The sequence below is a fragment of the Ursus maritimus genome, unplaced genomic scaffold (genome assembly GCF_017311325.1).
Source record: "Ursus maritimus isolate PB19 unplaced genomic scaffold, ASM1731132v1 scaffold_24, whole genome shotgun sequence".
NCBI classification, from domain to species: domain Eukaryota; kingdom Metazoa; phylum Chordata; class Mammalia; order Carnivora; family Ursidae; genus Ursus; species Ursus maritimus.
Window position 1 is genome coordinate 13413635 of NW_024424897.1, and position 18467 is coordinate 13432101.

Here is an 18467-nt window from a genome sequence, read left to right on the forward strand (position 1 = left end):
TAACATTCAGTCAATGTGTGTTACAGTTCTTAAAATTTGGCTCTGACTGACTGAAAATACACACACTTGAAAAGGACACTACCAGTGTTCCCACTTGCGACTGAACAGTGAGTGTACCCCCATCAGGGCACGGCAAAATTGTCATCCACAACAGTTACAGGTCACCACAGGAAGGTGGAGTGTTTAAAATATTATAATCTCTCTTGAAATTAGCGTACAAAAAAAATCAAATCTTAAACACTACTCAATTTAAATAACTCAACATTTTCAAAGCAGAAAACAGTCCCATTTTTAAACATACCATGCCTACAATCTTCATCAGCTTGCCCATAGTTTTTCTGTAAAATAAAAGATACAAGATAAAATTAAGTAGTTCAAGGGCTGCTTAACACAGAGTTTATCCAAAAAAAGCTCAGCTTTGTTTCAAAGTTTAATTATTAATGTTTCAAATGTAATAGTCACAGAACAAAACCAACTTATGTGCTCTCTGAGGATGACACAGTACTCTACAAATAAACATTATAATGTACTTCCCTGTCCATTTACTCACTCCGACTTCTCACTTTCTCCAGCTCCAAATTACCAGAACCTTCTCCTTCTTGATTACCCTCAGTTAATGACTTCACTGAGAAAACCAAAACCATGAGAAGAGAATTTCTGTGGACTGTCACACCAAGTCTACCTGCTTCCCAGCACACTTTCTGCCTTCCACCTGTCACCAGACGAGCCATCCAGGTCCCTCTTCTAAAGCCTATCATCCCACTTGCGCAGTCCTGCTCTATGGCCGACTCAAGAACATCACTCTAGCAAGCTGCCTCTATTTCTCCTGTATCACTGACTTTTTTGTTTTCTATTGGTTCAGTCCTATAAACAAACACGCTGCTACTTCAACCCATCTTTTAAAAAAAATCATTCTCTTGACTTCACTTCTGCCATCAGCTACCACTCCCACTTTTTTGTGCTTCTTTGGGACAAAACTCAAGAACTGTCTTATTCACGTATTTCAATTCCTTCCCCGACTCTGTCTTAAACTCTCTTTAGTCAGACGTCCACCCATCACTCCATGGAAGCTGCTCTCACGGAGGTCTCCGGTGAGCTGTCCTGTATCCAGTTAGACACACACTACATTCCATGTTCCCAGTCAGACACACTGACACATCCCGGTCGACTCTCTACTCTCGCTACTCGGTCCACGGCAACTGACACTGCTCGACACTCCCTCACTTGGATCCACCTTCCTCACCTGGCTACTGTACACCACCCTCCCTTAGCTTTCCATTCCATCAAGGGTTACTCTTCAGGCTGCCCTGCTGCTCCCTCCTCTTCTCCCAGTCTCCTAACACGGTAGTGCCATAAACTAAGTCCTCAGTCCTCTCCTCTTCTCTATGTACACTCATTCCCTTGGTGATCTGACGCAGGCTCAAGGCTTTACATATATATCACCTACAGGCCACCAACTCTTGAGTCAGCATCTTTGACCTAGACCTCTCTCCCAAACTCCACACCTGCATATCTGACTGCTTACTCACCATCTCCAGCTGGGTCTCTAAACGACGTCTCAGACTCGGTATGTCCAAAACTGAACTCCTCCCATCTTCCCCCACAAAACTTGCTCCCTGTCGACAGCCTTGTCATCTCAGCTGAAAGAAACTCCACTTTCCAATTGCTCAGACAAAACAACACTGAAGTAAGGAATCTGTGACTGCCCCCTCTCTCTCACTCCCTGCATTCACGTATTAAGAAATCTTACTGGTTCTATCTTCAACTTAGAACCAAAACCAAAGCACTTCTCACTCTCCCCACCGCCACCATTTTGTCTGAGCCACTATCATCTCTGGCCTGGATTATTCCAACAGCCTTCAAACTAGTTCGCCTGCCTCTACACTTACCTCTCTATAGCCTATTCTCAACACAAAAGCCAAGGAATTCCTGCCAAATCAGATCATACCACTCCTCTGCTCAAAACCCCAAAAGACGGATGCCTGGGTGGCTCAGTCAGTTAAGCATCTGCCTTCGACTCAGGTCCTGATCCCAGGGCCCTGGGATCGAGTCCCGCATCAGGCTCCTTGCTCAGCGAGCAGCCTGCTTCTCCTTCTGCCTGCCACTCTCCCTGCTTGTATTCCTCTCTCCCCGACAAATAAAATCTACAAACAAATCAAAACAAAACCACAAGAGCTTCCCCCACCTTAAGCAGAAGAAAAACAGGTCCTTATAGGGACCTGGAGGGCCCCGCAGGATCTAGCTCTGTTAACCTCTCTCTGTCACATACTTTCTCCAGCACACTGGCCTCCTAGCTACTTCTCAAACATACCAGGCAAGCTTCTGCCTCAGGATCTTTGCACTGACTGTTTCCTCTGCCTGTAATGCTCTTCCTCCAGATTTTGACATGGCTCACTCCCTTACCTCCTTCTTATCACCTGATCAGTGAAGCCGACCTTGACCACTCAATTTAAAACTGCAACCGCATCCCTAACCCTGGTATCCCCAATCTCCCTTGCCCTGTCTTTTTTTTTCATGCAGACTGCTTACCTTCTAACAATCTAAAGTGTCTACCTATGTATAATATCTATTGCTTATTGTCTGTCCCCCTAATAGAAAAAACACCATGACGATCCTTTTCTTTTTCACCAATGCATACCAAGTACCTAAACAAGTGGCCAGCACACAGCATACACTCAATAAGTATTTGCTGAAGGAGTGAATAACCCAAAATGTTCTACGTCAGTACGATTTTCAAGGCTTAAAAATTGTTGCTGCAATTAAACATATTCAGCAATCACTCATCTCCTCAGCCCAGAATTAGACCAACAACTGTCCCCACTCAATGAAAAAGTCCCTTTTGCATGGTTCGGCACTGGCTTACCAACCGTGTTTACTCACCAGTTGCAAAAATGAGGCAATTCTGTAAAGAAGACTCTCAATTTTGATGCTTTCTATCTCCAGTGGACATGGCCCTGCGAAGTCGGCCATCGAGTACTGGCCAAGGGAAAGGAGGGCCTCTGTGCAGTGCTTGAGGGTCATTTCATAGTCCTGCCTCTTAAGAGATTCACACGCTTGTTCACATGACTTCTCAGCTCTTCTGTCTTCCATGACTCAGGGACAAAAATCCTAGAGACAGGAAGAAAGAACAAGTCAGAGGTGGTTTTAAAATCTTACTAAATTGTAGCCTCCTTCCTACCTCAGCAGGTTTAATTATCTATCTGATGAGCTGCTCTCAAGCAGCCTTCTGATCAAGCCGCAGCTGAGCGGTGGCGACTGATGCTACAAAATCTATACTTCTCTTTTAGACTTTATGAAGTCTTTACTGAAATCCGAGCAAAATGTCAACCGTAAGTCAGTATCATACAAACAACACATCGCATGTATAAATGAGGCAAATGTATAAACGAGACATGACTTTGAATATTGCAGAGAACACCAAACCATGAAGGCTTCTTTTTTTTTAAACCAGAAGGTACAGAAATGTTTCATATCCAAACCCCTCCAATGGACCAAGAAAGATTCAAATTCAATTTCAGTCTTGTAATTCTGTGACTGTGATTGCAGAGAATCGAAATCTATACCATGCAGGATTTTTCCCACCAACATAAAAAAGTGGCTAAAATCCAAGTCTGAACTGCTTATTAATTCAATTCAACAAAGATTTCCCGAGGCCAAGCCCTGTGCTGGCAGCACTGAAGTCAAAGATGGAACACGGCATTGCTGCTTTCAAGAAACTCGGATTCTAGCAAAAGAAGCAAAGCACAAATGAACAATTATAAGAAAGACTTATTCCATCTGCCGAAAGGCATGAGCTGGCTTCAAAAGGTGAACAGAAGTTCACCACGCAGAAATGATAGGGAGAGCATATGTGGGCTTTTCAGAGAGAAGATTTCAAGCGAAATGACAAGAGGAGAAACTATGTGCCTTAAACTCCAGCTGTGTCAGGGAAACAGGAGGAAAGACAATGACCTCACGTGCCACAAGAAGTGAGAGCTTTATTCCACAGGCGATGGGGCATGATAGATTTTTAAATAAGGGAGGAATCTGGGGCACCTGGGTGGCACAGTGGGTTAGGCGTCCAACTCTGGGTTTCGACTCAAGTTGTGATCTCAGGGTCTTGAGATCAAGCCCCAAATCAGGCTCCACGCTCAGTGCAGAGACTGCTTAAGACTCTCTCTCCCTCTTTCTCTGCCCCCCAATAAATAAATCTTTAAAAATGGAAATAAAAATAATTAAATAAGGAAGGACTACTCTCGTATAGAAGTCCTGTGAGAACTGGTGAGAGGCAGGCCCTGCCATTAATAAGAGACCACTACGATAGTCCAAGGAAGAGATACTGAGAATCCAAGCACAACCTCGCCCTAGCTGCATCACTCACATAGCAAGAGCACAAAACCTAGGCACAGAAGACCTAAAATCCTTTGACCTTACAATCACAATACTGCTTCAGAGGATCACTCTTGCTGACCTGTGTCTCCAGCTCCATCAAGCATGGAGACTGTTTTTCTTGCCTGCTCCCTCCTTACACATGTACACTCCCACCTGGCCTCTCCAGCTTTGATGACAACCTGGCCCCATGCTCTCCCAGATGTTCTTCAGAGGGGAGACACCTGTGGATGGGCACCCAGAACACAGCGGCAGTGAGTGAGGCACGACAGACATCAGCAGAGGTCCGGTAACCTTCAACTTCAAGAGACTTGTACGTCAAAAAATGTAGAAATTTCTAAGGAATGGACCAAGAAAGATTCAAAAAGGACTTCAGCCTTTGTTAGCATTTATTAAAATGGCTGGTATGCACATGGAATACAATATTCTCTACTTTTCTCAGTTTGAAATTTTTAATTAAAAAAATACCAAAACACATTTTTGTGTGTTTTTTTAAGATTTTGTTCATTTATTTAACAGACAGAGACAGCGAGAGAGGGAACACAAGCAGGGGGAGAAGAAGGGAGAAGCAGGCTTCCCGCTGAGCAGGGAGCCCGACACGGGGTCCAATCCCAGGACTCTGGGATCATGACCTGAGCCAAAGGCAGACACCTAATGACCGAGCCACCCAGGCACCCCCAAAACATGGTTTTAAAATTACAGGATATTTCAAATATTTACATTTAGCAAATTAACTTTTAACAAGAACCACAAAAACAAAAAGAAATCTGTGTTATTCACAAGATAATCCAAAAAATAGGGGCAGCTGGGTGGCTCGGTGGATTGAGTGTCTGACTCTTGATTTCAGCTCAGGTTGTAATCTTATCATCATGAGATCAAGCCCCATGTCCGGCTCTATGCTCAGCAGGGAATCTGCTTGAGGATCCCCTCTCTCCCTCTCCCACCCTCTCTCTAAAATAAATAAATAAATCTTTAAATAAATAAATAATCCAACAAATACATAGAGTACAGTGTCCTCAGTCTCTACATGGTCCCCCTTTCAACTTCCTCAGCTCTCCCTCAATGGGCCACAAGACCCAGTTTGACTTAGGGGAGCTTAAATATGTAAAGTATGGTTGCTATTCATGTCCCTTATACAAACATGCATCAATTTGGATGAAATCAATTACCAAACAAAAATCAAAACTAATGGTTTCTCTATTACTACAGTGACTTTGCCCCTTAAACATAAGAATGGCATTACAAGATAATCACTAACTTATTATACAGACCTCAGCTGATGCTATGGACATTATGGGCCCAATAGTTCTTTGTTTTGGGAGGCTGTCCTGTGCTTTGTAAGATGTGTAACAGCATCTCTGGCCTCTACCCACCAGATACCAGTAGTATCTCCCAACCTGTGACAACTAAAAGGGTCTCCAGACATGAGCAAATGTACCCTGGGGGGTAAAATCATTCCTGACTGAGAACTACTGATACAAACAAGCCTATAGAGTTTGCTTGCCAGATAACAGCAACAATAGATAGATAAATCCACCGATACCAAACACCCCAGAATGAGCAAATCTTTCCTATAAAACTCTCAGCCCACATCTAGAAAATATTACAAACAGAAGTAAAAAGAAAAGAAAAACTAAGACCGCACAAGCTAAAATCTTTCTTAGGGACAGAATGCAGCACAGTGATCCACAGCATAGGCTCAGAGCCAGAGGACTTGCATTCAAAACTCACCAGCCCACCCCCCCCACCACCACCAACCCCTTCACTCACCATCAGCCCTGTCACTCAGACACTGGCCAGCTGCATGGCCTGGGGCAAGTGACTTAACCTCCTGTATCTCAACTTACCTCTAAAATGGCAAGACAACTAATGCCTACCTCCTATGGTTAATGCAGGATTAAGGTAAAACAGTATGTGGAGAACACTTATATGAATGCCTGGCACACAGTAAGTGCTCAGTTGAGTGTTAGCTATTGTTATTTCCCTAAAATTCCAAATTTTCAATTTATATAAAGTAGAATCACTGCACTGATCTCAACATACAATACTGTACTTACAGAAAACAAAACAGCACTCTACATAACTACTTTACTTAGTTAACAGAGGAATTATTTTCATCTATTTTATCCATCTCAATAATAATAATAATGATTATGGAAGAACAGCCATTGGAGAAATAAGTACATTTGTATGTCACTGATCTAGACGAGATAACCCCTAAAAGTGGCTACAAAGGGAATCACAAACACTCCTGTCAACATTAGCCACCAAACATATTCTCCAGGGAAATCTCAATAACATTAACATATAAGTAGAGATTAGAGGCAGAACTATTAACATCAGGAGCTTTGTGGGTAAATGACTTAGAGAGTTAACATCTGATTCATTAGGTTCAAGCGCCTACCTCAGAAGAGGATGTGAAAGCTTCTACCACAATTACCTTCGTTAATCAGGTCCTGATAATTAGTTTCTATCTAAGTCCTACCTGAACCTCACTAGGGGTACTTTGCTGTAGTGTGGATCTCAGTACACAGCAGGTCTTATTCAACTGTTTTCTCTGGTTTTTCAGAAAACATCATGACCTTGCTACACATACCCCTGAAGAAGTTAAAGTGCCTTCTCAAACGTAAAATAAAAACTGCCAAAGTGAGATAATGCCACAGGCCATGCTAAAATGGACTACAGAACATACGTAGTAAGAGATCTAGAACTACTTCTCCTAGAAGAGGTCACCACCCACATACACCTCACTGTGGGGCTGACAGACACTCTTGTCTAGGATACAGATACAGCCATATCAATAGCATACAATCCCCATGCCTGGGCAGAACAGCCTGATCCATGGGGAGAGGGAGGTCCAGGGAAAGGAGCTGAGTCACATGAATCACATCAGTATAGGAAGAAGCACCATGGGGCACCTGGGTGGCTCAGTCGTTAAGCCTCTGCCTTCCCTCCCACTCTCCCTGCTTGTGTTCCCTCTCTCTCTGCCTCTCTCTCTGTCAAATAAATAAATAAAATCATAAAAAAAAAGGAAGAAGCACCATATCCGCCTATTGTGAGATCTACCCTCTATCAGCCTTGATTCTTTTCTCTTCCTGTTAAAAACATTCAACTTGCATAAAAAGAATATAAAACACTGTAACTTTCTACAAACTCTGACCCCTGTGGGCAACATGGGCTTGGGAGTGTGTAACTTCACAGGCAAGAAAGCGGGAATCAGAAACCAAGATTCCAATCCAAATCCATGAACTCCTACAATCTGCTGCTGACCTATAAAAGAGACTAATATCATTAGTTGTTTGGCCACCCAGTATCTATTCCTCTTCCTGGTAATAAAAGCCCATACTTTGCCTTTGAGAATTCACCTTGCCCCTACTCTCAGGCCATGTGGTTCCTGAAGAGCTGACTGTACCAGGGAAGCCAAGGCTGCCATGTGACCACAACCAACCAATCCAAGCCTCACAGCCCAGAACACAAAGACTGGCTCAGGTTGAGACATGTGACCCGATAAGAACCAATGAGACATAAGACTTTTGCTGAGGCTTCTGGGAAAGAGACAGGTGTTCTTTCCTACTAAATCTAAAATCTGAGAGGCTCCAAGGGTTGAATGTGCTGAGGCCATTTTTCTAACATACACTGCCTACAACTGAAGTCTATACATCAAAAGGCAGAGTTGATTCATGGGGAGAAACTGAGTCCTGATGTCACTACTTGAGCCCTGACTCCAGCTAGCTATGCCTGGACTTTGTAGTTAGGTGAGCCAAGAAATTTCTTTCTAGTTTAAGACAGTTCAAGTTGATGTTTCAGGCAGCTGGAACTAATTGACATATATGTATATCTAATTAGCACCTCGGAAGAAGTGAAAAACCAAAGGAGCTGATGATTGCCTTATAAAACAGTATCTACACACGATTGCTAATAACACTGACCACAGTTATTGATCACTAATAACAATAAGTATCAAGAGGGGAAAAAGTGCAGTATTTGGTTATTCTGCCTGTTGAAAATATAATTCTAAAACAGTTGTTTAAATGACTTCACCATAAAGCTACTTCAGCAATAATAAGAACCATTTACTGAATGCTTACTGTGTGCCGGATGTTGTTGAAAATACTCTATGTAATCTAATTTAATCCCCATAATGACCTTATAAGGTGGATATTATTATTTTTTCCATTCCCATTTACAGAGAAGGAAACTGAAGCACAGAAAAGTTACTTACCCACAGTTATACTGTAAACAACAGAGGCAGGATTCAAATCCAGACAGTATGACCCAGTTCATGCTTTTAGCCATGACACTGACTCTGAATCCACAATGGAGGTTCCAATGCTGTTCCAAAAGAAGGAACTCAAACCCAGGCACTTCCAAAAGCATCAAACGTGAATTTTAACTCTAAAACAGTCTTAATGACTGATTTCCTACAGTTCTACATTATAAAAGTTTCTGTATGTTAGCCATGCTAGAGATTACCATTAAAGAAAGTGGGAAAATCCTCCCAAACCTAAGCCAATCATCTCTTTTGGTTAAGCAAAAGTCCTAGGTGTCCCTAAGACTAAGGAGTATTTTAGTTACCACCACCTTTCCATAAAATGATAATATTTGCACCTTCCACAAAAGTCAACTTTATGAGAACATTCCTATCACTAAGTTAGTTTTCACTACTTTTATAGGAAAGAAACTTGTTTTAAAATCTATTCATCTTAGTACAATCCAAAAAAAGGAAAAAAATGATAAATTAGATCTAATCAAAATTAAACATTTTTGCTCTCTGAAAGACAGCATTAAAGGAAGGAAGAGAAAGCCAAAGACTAAGAGAAAATTATTTGCAAATCACATATCTAAAAAAGGATTTGTATCTGGACACAGAACTCCCAAACTCAGTAAGAAAATAACCAAATTTTTTTTAAAAATTAAAAGCTGGATAAAAGATTTCCACACACACTCCACAGAAGATATGATGATAGCAAATTAGCACATGAAAAGATGTTCAATGGCTTTAGTCATCAGAGAAATGCAAATTAAAGCCACGATCAGACACTACAACATACATATTAGAATGGCTACATTACAAATATTGATAATATCAGTGATATGGAATAACCAGAACTCTCATACATTGCTAGTGGGAATATAACACGGTATAGCCACTCCAGAAAAAGCTAAACATATACTCAATATATGACCCAGCAATCCCCTCTCCCCACAGACAGCTACCCTGGAGAACTGAAAACGTATGTTCACGCAAAAATCTGTACACGGATGTTTACAGAAGCTCTATTCATAACTGCTAAAAACTGGAAACAATCCAAATGTCCTTTAATGAGTGATGAAGGAAAACTACTCAGCAATAAAAAAAAGAATAAATTTGCAATATATGTAATACCTTAGATGAATCTGAAAGACAGAGTAAAAGAGCCCAGTCTCAAAAGCTTAATATCGTATGATTCCATCTGCATCATATTCTCAAAAGGCCAAAACTATAGGAATGGAAAAAGGCCAGTGGTTGCAGGGGTTATGGGATGGGGTGGGCAACTATACATGGAGAACATGAGGGAGTTTTTTGGGATGATGATAGGGTATCCCGACTGTGGTGATGGCTGTACATACTATACACGTATTAAGTTGAAAAAAAATTTCTTACCAAAAGAAAAAAGCCACTTTTACAGCATGAAAATTTAAAAGTAACATTTTTAAATTACTTTTAAAATATGAATCGCAATGTCACAATTAACATGTTTTTTAAAAATCGAAAAGAGATATGGAAGGATAAGTGTTGTTAATAAATGGAAAACCTATGCATTTCCCTTTCCATGTGTGGACGTTTTAGAGGCAAGAATGGAGGTTCAGAAAGAATGTCTCCAAACAGAGCAATCACTGAGTTCACTTGACACAAAATATAGGATACTTCTGAAGAATTCCATCATCGCTAGGTAATTTGTCCAGAACGAAAAGTAAATATTGGAAGAAAAATGAAATCAATAGTGCACCACAAAGGTGGTGGGTAGACAGGCCTGGACTAAGACATTTGCAGTAACAGATGATAAAAGGGAAGGTGATTTTTAAAAGCATCATTCTTTTCCCACCATGGACTTCTTTCTGTAACAGTATAAGAATAACCACCAGACCACCATGAAATCAAGTCATGAAATGTATTTTATCGTTAAAAAAAAAAATTGGTTATCTTCCCTAAATTAACTTTTCTTGTTAATGTAGTTATGTTCCTCCTTTATTTCAAAAGAGCTAAACCTTATTTGATTACAGACAAAGAACAAAGAACAAAAATAAACTGTGAACAAACAGCAGGAGCCAAAAGTAGTAAATAAAATTTCTCCAATCTAAATTGAAGATGATTTCTGTATCTCTTATACATTTGTTTCCATCAGAAACAATAAAATTATCTTCCTCATACTTAACCTGGGTGGAATGAATCGGACTGCATTTGTCCAGGTTTGAGAAGACTGATGAGTTGTGCTGAACATTACAACTATCCACTCTGACAGGAATCACTAACAGCCATAACCGGGTCTCGATTAGATTCCACTTTGTCCTTAATTATTACGCTATATAAACAGTAAAACCATAGGAAAACTTAAAAGATGCATACAATAAAGTACATAAGTTTCTTTACATGACTAACAAAACAAAAATTTAAACAAAGGAAGAATTGCTAGGAAAAAAATTAGAGAGTCACTTTTTTTACTAAGTCAATAATTTGCCTTTAATCTGCCCCACGCATTGTTATTTTCCCTGTGGAAACTCTACTATTCTGAAAACAAGACTCTACTGGAAAGTAAATGTATTGCGACAAAAGAAGAAAATCCAGATTGATACATTATTAAAATAACCCCTATGACCTAGCCCAGTGGATTAAGGAAAGCATATCAGAGCATGCCCCCTTCTCCAGACTAAGCAGCACTGCTGTGGGGAGACAGTGAACCAGTAGAAGTGTGTCATGCTTCCTCGGGGAAACAAAAGTTAAGAACCATTACTCCAGAGGTGGCACGGTGGTTCTGAAATGCCTATAAAATAATGTCCAGGCTCACTACTAGATGCCCAGGCCACCCACAGCCTGGCTACAGCCTAACTTTCCCACCACTCCCAAAGGACAGTCAGGCTTCTGAGTCTCTGACAATGCCCTTCCCACTGCCCGAATGTCCTTTCCCTCCTCTCTCTGAACCTAACTCCTACTCAGCTTTAAATGAATGCTCCCAGACTTCACTTTCCTAAAATGTTCTCCCCCTCAAACCAGCACTACTTCCTATAGAGTGATTTGGCCTCTTAATCATCTATTATTTTGAATTAAATATATAAGATGCTTTATCTGCCCACACAACCATCTTATAAAAAGGGGTCATATTTTATATCATTTATATCCCCAAGACAACCATTCAGTTCACTAAAGCCATTCAATAAATACTTTAATTCAATTTCCCAAAGAGATAGCCTAAAATAACCTGAATGCCAAGCATTCCAAGAACTGTCCTGTACCAAATTCAGTTCTCATTAGAATTCCAAGTCATAAAGAGGAATGTTGTGTTATCTTTAAATTTATCTGCTTTTATCCAAAACTGGAATCTGTCATGGTTCTATGGGACACATAGGCAAAATATGCTACAAACTAAAGAAAGTTTTATTCATTGTACTGTATTTAATATTCACCCAGACTCGCATTTTTCTCTAAAACTCTTATAAAAGCTCTGAGCACGCAAGAAGCATTAGAAGAGAGACTAAGCCTATTGAGAAGAAAACTAGAAACTAAGATCATCAATCATATTCCATTTTGAATAATCGCTTTCATAAAGAGGTAAATTCTCCTAATTTCCAGAATGAATGGAATTCAATAAAGCAAAATAAAATGTTTTAAATACATAAAAGAAATATCCTAATGAACCTTCTACCATCTGTCTTAGTAACTAAAATGATAAAAACAAGAAAAACTAAATTTTAAAAGTTGTATCAACAGCTAAAATTGAGGGGTTTTTTTCCATCTATTAGTTTGACTTTTCCTGACCCATATTTTAGAACTGCCAGCAATTCTGGAGACAGTCTTCTTCACCTAACATGCCTACTTATCAATTAAAATATTTATATTTAAAAACCCATATTTATGAAGCAATCAAATTACACTAACAGACTTTCTAGAAAAGGTTGCTGTTTGCCAAGAAAATTTTATTACTAAAAAACATTTTCTATTCTTTTTATTTCTTTATTTTCCCTTTTAGATTATCTGTGGAGACTTGTAAACACATCATAATCTCAAACAGTTGAGCTTTTTAAATAAAACATAAATCAATTTAAAAAAGCCAACTGCATAATGAAAACAAAATGGTACCACCACCACCACCACCACCATCACCACCACCACCGCCACCACCGCCGCCGCCGCCACCGCCGCCGCCACCGCCACCACCACCACCATCCTTCCTAAAAGCTGTCTTTAATTTACCAACAGTCTATGTTCTAAAACTGTATTTTCAAATCAGTGTTTGAAACTCAGTACAGAGTTTCCTACTCCCATATATAAGTAGAAACGAGTTTTGGTAAGTAAAAAAAAGATTATAAAATAATACGGTATATAATCCTATTTTGTAAAACATATATGTATTGAGTATGTTACATAAAAAGCCAAGATATGAAACAAAATATTAAAAGTGAATATCTCCTTCCCTAAAACCCATACCTCCAGTCTAATCATGAGGAAAACATCAGACAAACCCAAACGAAGGAAAACTCTATGAAATAACCGATCAGGGGTGCCTGGGGGGCTAACTCAGTTAAGTGTCCAACTCTTGGGTTTGGCTCAGGTACTGATCTCAGGGTCATGAGACGGAGCCCCGCAAAGGGCGCTACGCTCAGCATGCCGTCTGAAGGAAGGAAGAGAGGAGAGAAAAAAGGAACGAAAGAGAAATACCTGACCAGGACTCTTCAAAATTGTCACAAAAGCAATTAAACTCTGAAAAACGGTCATAGTCCAGGAAACATGAAAACTACATTCAACATGGATCCTGAATGGATCTTTGAACAGAGAAAGGGCTTTAGTGGAAAAACTAGGAAAATACAAATAAAATTTGGATATTAGTTAACACTAATGTTCCAATGAAGGATTCTTAGATTTGACAAATGTACCATAGAAATGTAAGGTATTAACAATGGGGAACTACTTCTTGAGAAAATTTTGACTTGCAAAAGAGGGGGGACAGGTATGGTGACTGTGAATTAGAATATTTACCCTGCTTTTAGATAAGCTGCATAAATCAATCTCTGCTCAAGTATAAATTAAAAAAACAACAACAATAAAAAAACCAATGACGAAAACTGGGTGAAGAGTACATGAGAACTCTGGCCTATATTTACATTTACAACTCTTCTGTAAATCTAAAATTATTCCAAAATTAAGTTTATTTAAAAAATTAAAGTGGATATCTCTGAGTGGTGGATTATGGATTTTTTTTATTCATCTGCATTTTTCCACAGACAACATGCTTCACGGTCATGGAAGGCAGCTATGCTCACCACTATAATCACCAACACTGTACAATGTTTCACTGTCATGAAAAACAAAAAGGGGAGGGGTAACTATTCTAGATTTTTAAAAAACTAAGCAGGGGCGCCTGGGTGGCTTGGTCAGTTACGTGTCTCACTCTTGGTTTCAGCTCAGGTCATGATCTCAGGGTCCTGGATCGAGCCCTAGAACAGGCTCTGAGCTCTGCTTGGGATTCTCATTCCCTGTGTCTCTCTCTCTCGCTCTCTGCCTCTCCCCCAAATCTCACACACTCTCTCAAATAAATAAATAAAAACTAAAAAAAACTAAAGAGATATAATAACCTAAAGAAATAAAATACATTTTGGGGACAATGGGGAAACTTACTGAGACTTGATATTTGATAGTATAACCATTAGTATTACTGAATTCTTAAGTATGATACTGGTATTATGTTTATGAAGAAAACTGTCCGAATACGTAGGAGATACAGTTGACCCTTCCAGTGCTGAACCCCATGAAGTGAAAAATCTGTGTATAACTGACTCCCCATACACTTAACTATAACCTACTGTTGACCAGAAGCCTTACCACTAACAGTCAATTAACACATACTTTGTATGTATCTTATATAAAGTATTCTTAGAATTCAGGAAACTATAGAAAAGAGAATGTTATTAAAAGAATCACAAGAGGGACACCCGGCTGGCTCAGTCAGTAAAGCATGCAACTCTTGATCTCGACCTCCACATTGGGTGTAGAGATTACTTAAATAAATAAATCTTTAAAAAAGAAGAAGGAATCACAAGGAACAGAAAACACATTTACTGTACTGTAAAAACTCCATGTATGAATGGACCCTCACAATTCAAACCCATATGAATGAAGTACCATCTAATATGTCTGCCACTAACTTTCAACTGGCTCTGAAAAAAAAAAAAAAACTCTATTTAGACAAAGAGAGAAAGCAAATTATGGCAAATGTTAACAACTGAGTGTTGATACTAGTCTTTCAACTTTCCTATAGGCATAAATATTTTCATAATATAAATTAAACTAATGGTTTTCTGGGGGCGCCTGGGTGGCTCAGTCGTTAAGCGTCTGCCTTGGGCTCAGGGCATGATCCCAGGGTCCTGGGATCGAGCCCCACATCGGGCTCCCTGATCTACTGGGAGCCTGCTTCTTCCTCTCCTACTCTCCCTGCTTGTGTTCCCTCTCTCACTGGCTGTCTCTCTCTCTGTCGAATAAATAAATAAAATCTTTTAATAAATAAATAAATAACCAATGATTTTAACTTAAAAAAGTGACTTGAAACCCAAACTAATCCAGGGGCGCCTGGGTGCCTCGGTTGGTTAAACAACCGACTCTTCGTTTCAGCTCAGGAAATGATCTCGGGGTCCTGAGATCGACCACGTTGGGTGCTGGGCTTGGAGCCTGCTTGAGGTTCTCCCTCTCCCTCTACCCCTCCCCACCGCTACCACTCTCACTCACATGTGCACTCTTGCTCTCTCTCTCTCTCAAAAAAAAAAAAAAAAAAAAGCCCAGAAAACAACAAGTGTTGGTGAGGATGTAGAGAAATACACTGCTAGTGGGACATAAAATGGTGCCACTACTATGGAAAACAGTATGGTGATTCCTCAAAAAATTAAACATAGAATTACCACAGGATCCAGCAATTCCACTTCTGGGTTAATATCCAAAAGAACTAAAAGCAGGGACTCAAAACACATACTTGTATACCCATGTTTGTAGCAGCATTATTCACATCAGCCAAAAGGTGGAAGTAACCCCAGTGTCTATTAACAGATGAATGGAGGGGCGCCTGGGTGGTTCAGTGGGTTAAGGGTCTGCCTTAAGGTGGTGATCAGGGTCCAGGGATGGAGCCCCATGATGGGCTTCTTGCTCGGCAGGGAGCCTGCTTCTCCCTCTCCCCTGCTCATGTGCGCACGCACTCTCTCTAAATAAATAAATAAATAAATAAATAAATAAAATCTTTAAAAAAACAAACAGATGAATGGATTAAAAATGTGGTGTTACATACAATGGCATATTATTTAGCCTTAAAAAGGAAGGAAATGCTGACATATGCTATAATATAGGTGAAACCTGAAGACATTATGCTAAGTGAAAAGAACCAGGCACAAAAGGACAATGTATGATTGTACTTATATGAGGGACCTAGAATAGCCAAATTCATAGAGACAGAAAGAAGAATGCTGGTTGCCAGGGGCTTGAGGGAGGGGTAAATGGAGAGTTATTGTTTAATGGGTACAGTTTCAGTTTGGGGCAATGAAAGAGTTTTGGAGACAGATGGCGGGGACAGTCCCACAAAAATGTGAAAGTACCTACTGCCACTGAACTGTGTGGATAAAATGATACTTTTATGTTATGTCTATTTAACCAAAATTTCTAAAAAAAACAAATACACAAGCCTTGATACTCTCCTTATAAGCAGTGAGGCCCATGTCCTAATCCAGATGCAAACTTAAGAACTCCTTATTGCTTATTTCCCAGTATGCCCTACAGCTGAAGAAGAACTGAGAGCTCGCAAAGCCAAAGCCAGAGCCAGTGCCAAAGGTGGAAAATTAGTCCCACTAAATAAATTTAGAAAAGCCAATGCACAAGGCCAAGTCCAGAGTAGTTGGCGAGAGGCAGGCTAAGGAAGAAAAGGCAAGGGCAGAAAGCAGAGACTCTCTCAGGACAGGGGCAGCTGATGAGCCTGGTAAGGACAGCACAGTGGTGAGAACGGGGAAGGAAGAACAGAGAAGAACAGAAAGTAGGAGAGATCAGAGAAGGGAATTCCCCTGGGATAAGGGAGGGGACATGGAGGAAAAGGTAAGAGAGAATTTTAAGAAGGGGATTCACTCAAGAAGAGATTCTGCCCAAGGGTCAGGAGAAAAATGACCTCCTTCCATTGAGGCAAGTCATTTGCATCCAAACAAACCGAGAAAATTGATAAAGCCTAAGAAAAGTTAGGAGGAAAAATATTTTCCTATGAAAGACTACTACTATGTTGCCATCTCCAGAAAACTAATGACTTTTTTTTTATTGGTTTGTTTTTTTACAAGAAGAAAACACTTATTTGTTTACAAATAATTTCAGCATGGGCCCACCTTTTTTTCTTTTTAAGATTTATTTATTTGAGAGAGAGGGAGAGCACATGCACACGCACGTGCAGGGGAGGGGTAGAGGGAGAGAGAGAATCCCAAGCGTATTCCACACTGAGTGTGGAGCCCCGATACAGGGCTCGATCCCACAACCCTGAGATCATGACCTGAGCTGAAATCAAGAGTTAGACACTTAACCGACTGAGTCACCCAGGCGCCCCTGGGCCTACCTTTTTATTTGTATCAAACACCAATAAGCCATGAATGAGTTTTAAATGTTCTATGGGATAGTGGTTAAGAGTATACAGGCTTGAAACCAGATCTGCCTGAATTTCAATCCTGGCATTGCAACCTGAGACAATCTACATAAAAATTTGCCTCGATCTCCAAATCTGTAAAATAGGGATAATAACAGTATCAACCTCACGGCACTCTTGCGAGAATTAAACAGGTTAAATTATAAAAGTACTTAGAACAGTACCTGGCCCACTGTTATAGAAGCATTAGCTCACTATTATCCTCCAAATCTAAAATATGAGCTCCATGGGAGCTGCGATTTTGTCTGTTTTGTTCACTGCTGAAGCCCCAGGTTCCTGACATAAGTATGTGCTGAAGAATACAAAGTTGTTGAATAAGATAAACTTCAAGACAGCAACACAGAATCCCAAAGTTGAACAGCACTCTAAAATCTACATCACAGTTTAGCCTCAAAGTTTAGAGTTCACAGAAGGTTTTTACCTGTCTTGTCTCAAATGATTCTGCAAAGGCGATATCATTTATCTCCATCTCACAAACTAAGACTCAAAAGACTTAAGTGATTTGCCCAAAACACAAAGTCTGAGGCAGAACAGGATTCTGGCAGTTAAATCTACTTCTCTTCCCTCTAGACCATATACCCAGATAGCTCAAAACATACCCCATTAAACTGTTCAAATCCTCCCTACCTGCAAATGCCCCAAGTTTAAGGTCACCAACACACTTCATCTTCACATTTGCTTTAAAGCATCTGATGGGGAGGGAAGAAACAGATGACACAACACAAACAACTGTTCGAGTTGGACAATGGGTACAGAGGGACTGATGATACTCTTTGTCCACTTCCCGTATGTTTGAAAGTTTCCATAATAAAAAATTTTAACTCAGCGGCGCCTGGGTGGCTCAGTCAGTTGCATCTGCCTTTGGCTCAGGTCAGGATTCCCGAGTCCCGGGATCAAGCCCAGTGTCCGGCTCCATGCTCGGCCAAGAGTCTGCTGCTCCCTCTCCCTCTGCTCCTCCCCGCCCCCGCACGCTCGCACGCTCGCTCTGTCTCTCACATAAATAAGTAAAAGCTTTTTTAAAAAAAATTTTTAGGGGTGCCTGGGTGGCACAGTCGTTAAGCGTCTGCCTTCAGCTCAGGGAGTGATCCCGGCATTGTGGGATCGAGCCCCACATCAGGCTCATCCGCTATGAGCCTGCTTCTTCCTCTCCCACTCCCCCTGCTTGTGTTCCCTCTCTCGCTGGCTGTCTCT

The 18467-nt window shown here is 40.5% G+C and overlaps 1 protein-coding gene across 5 annotated transcripts in view; it reads right to left on the reverse strand.

Annotated features, from left to right (window-relative positions):
• The window catches only part of HELZ (helicase with zinc finger), a 152458-nt gene that overhangs the window by 123463 nt on the left and 10528 nt on the right, over positions 1–18467 (reverse strand). For all 5 annotated transcript variants that reach the window (XM_040640372.1, XM_040640374.1, XM_040640370.1 and 2 more), the window contains 2 exons: positions 2881–3108; positions 302–338 (listed from right to left, as the gene is read on the reverse strand). In XM_040640372.1, the coding sequence (XP_040496306.1) occupies positions 302–338; positions 2881–3090 (247 nt within the window). In that variant the 5' untranslated portion in view covers positions 3091–3108. The remainder of the gene's footprint in view (positions 1–301; positions 339–2880; positions 3109–18467) is intronic.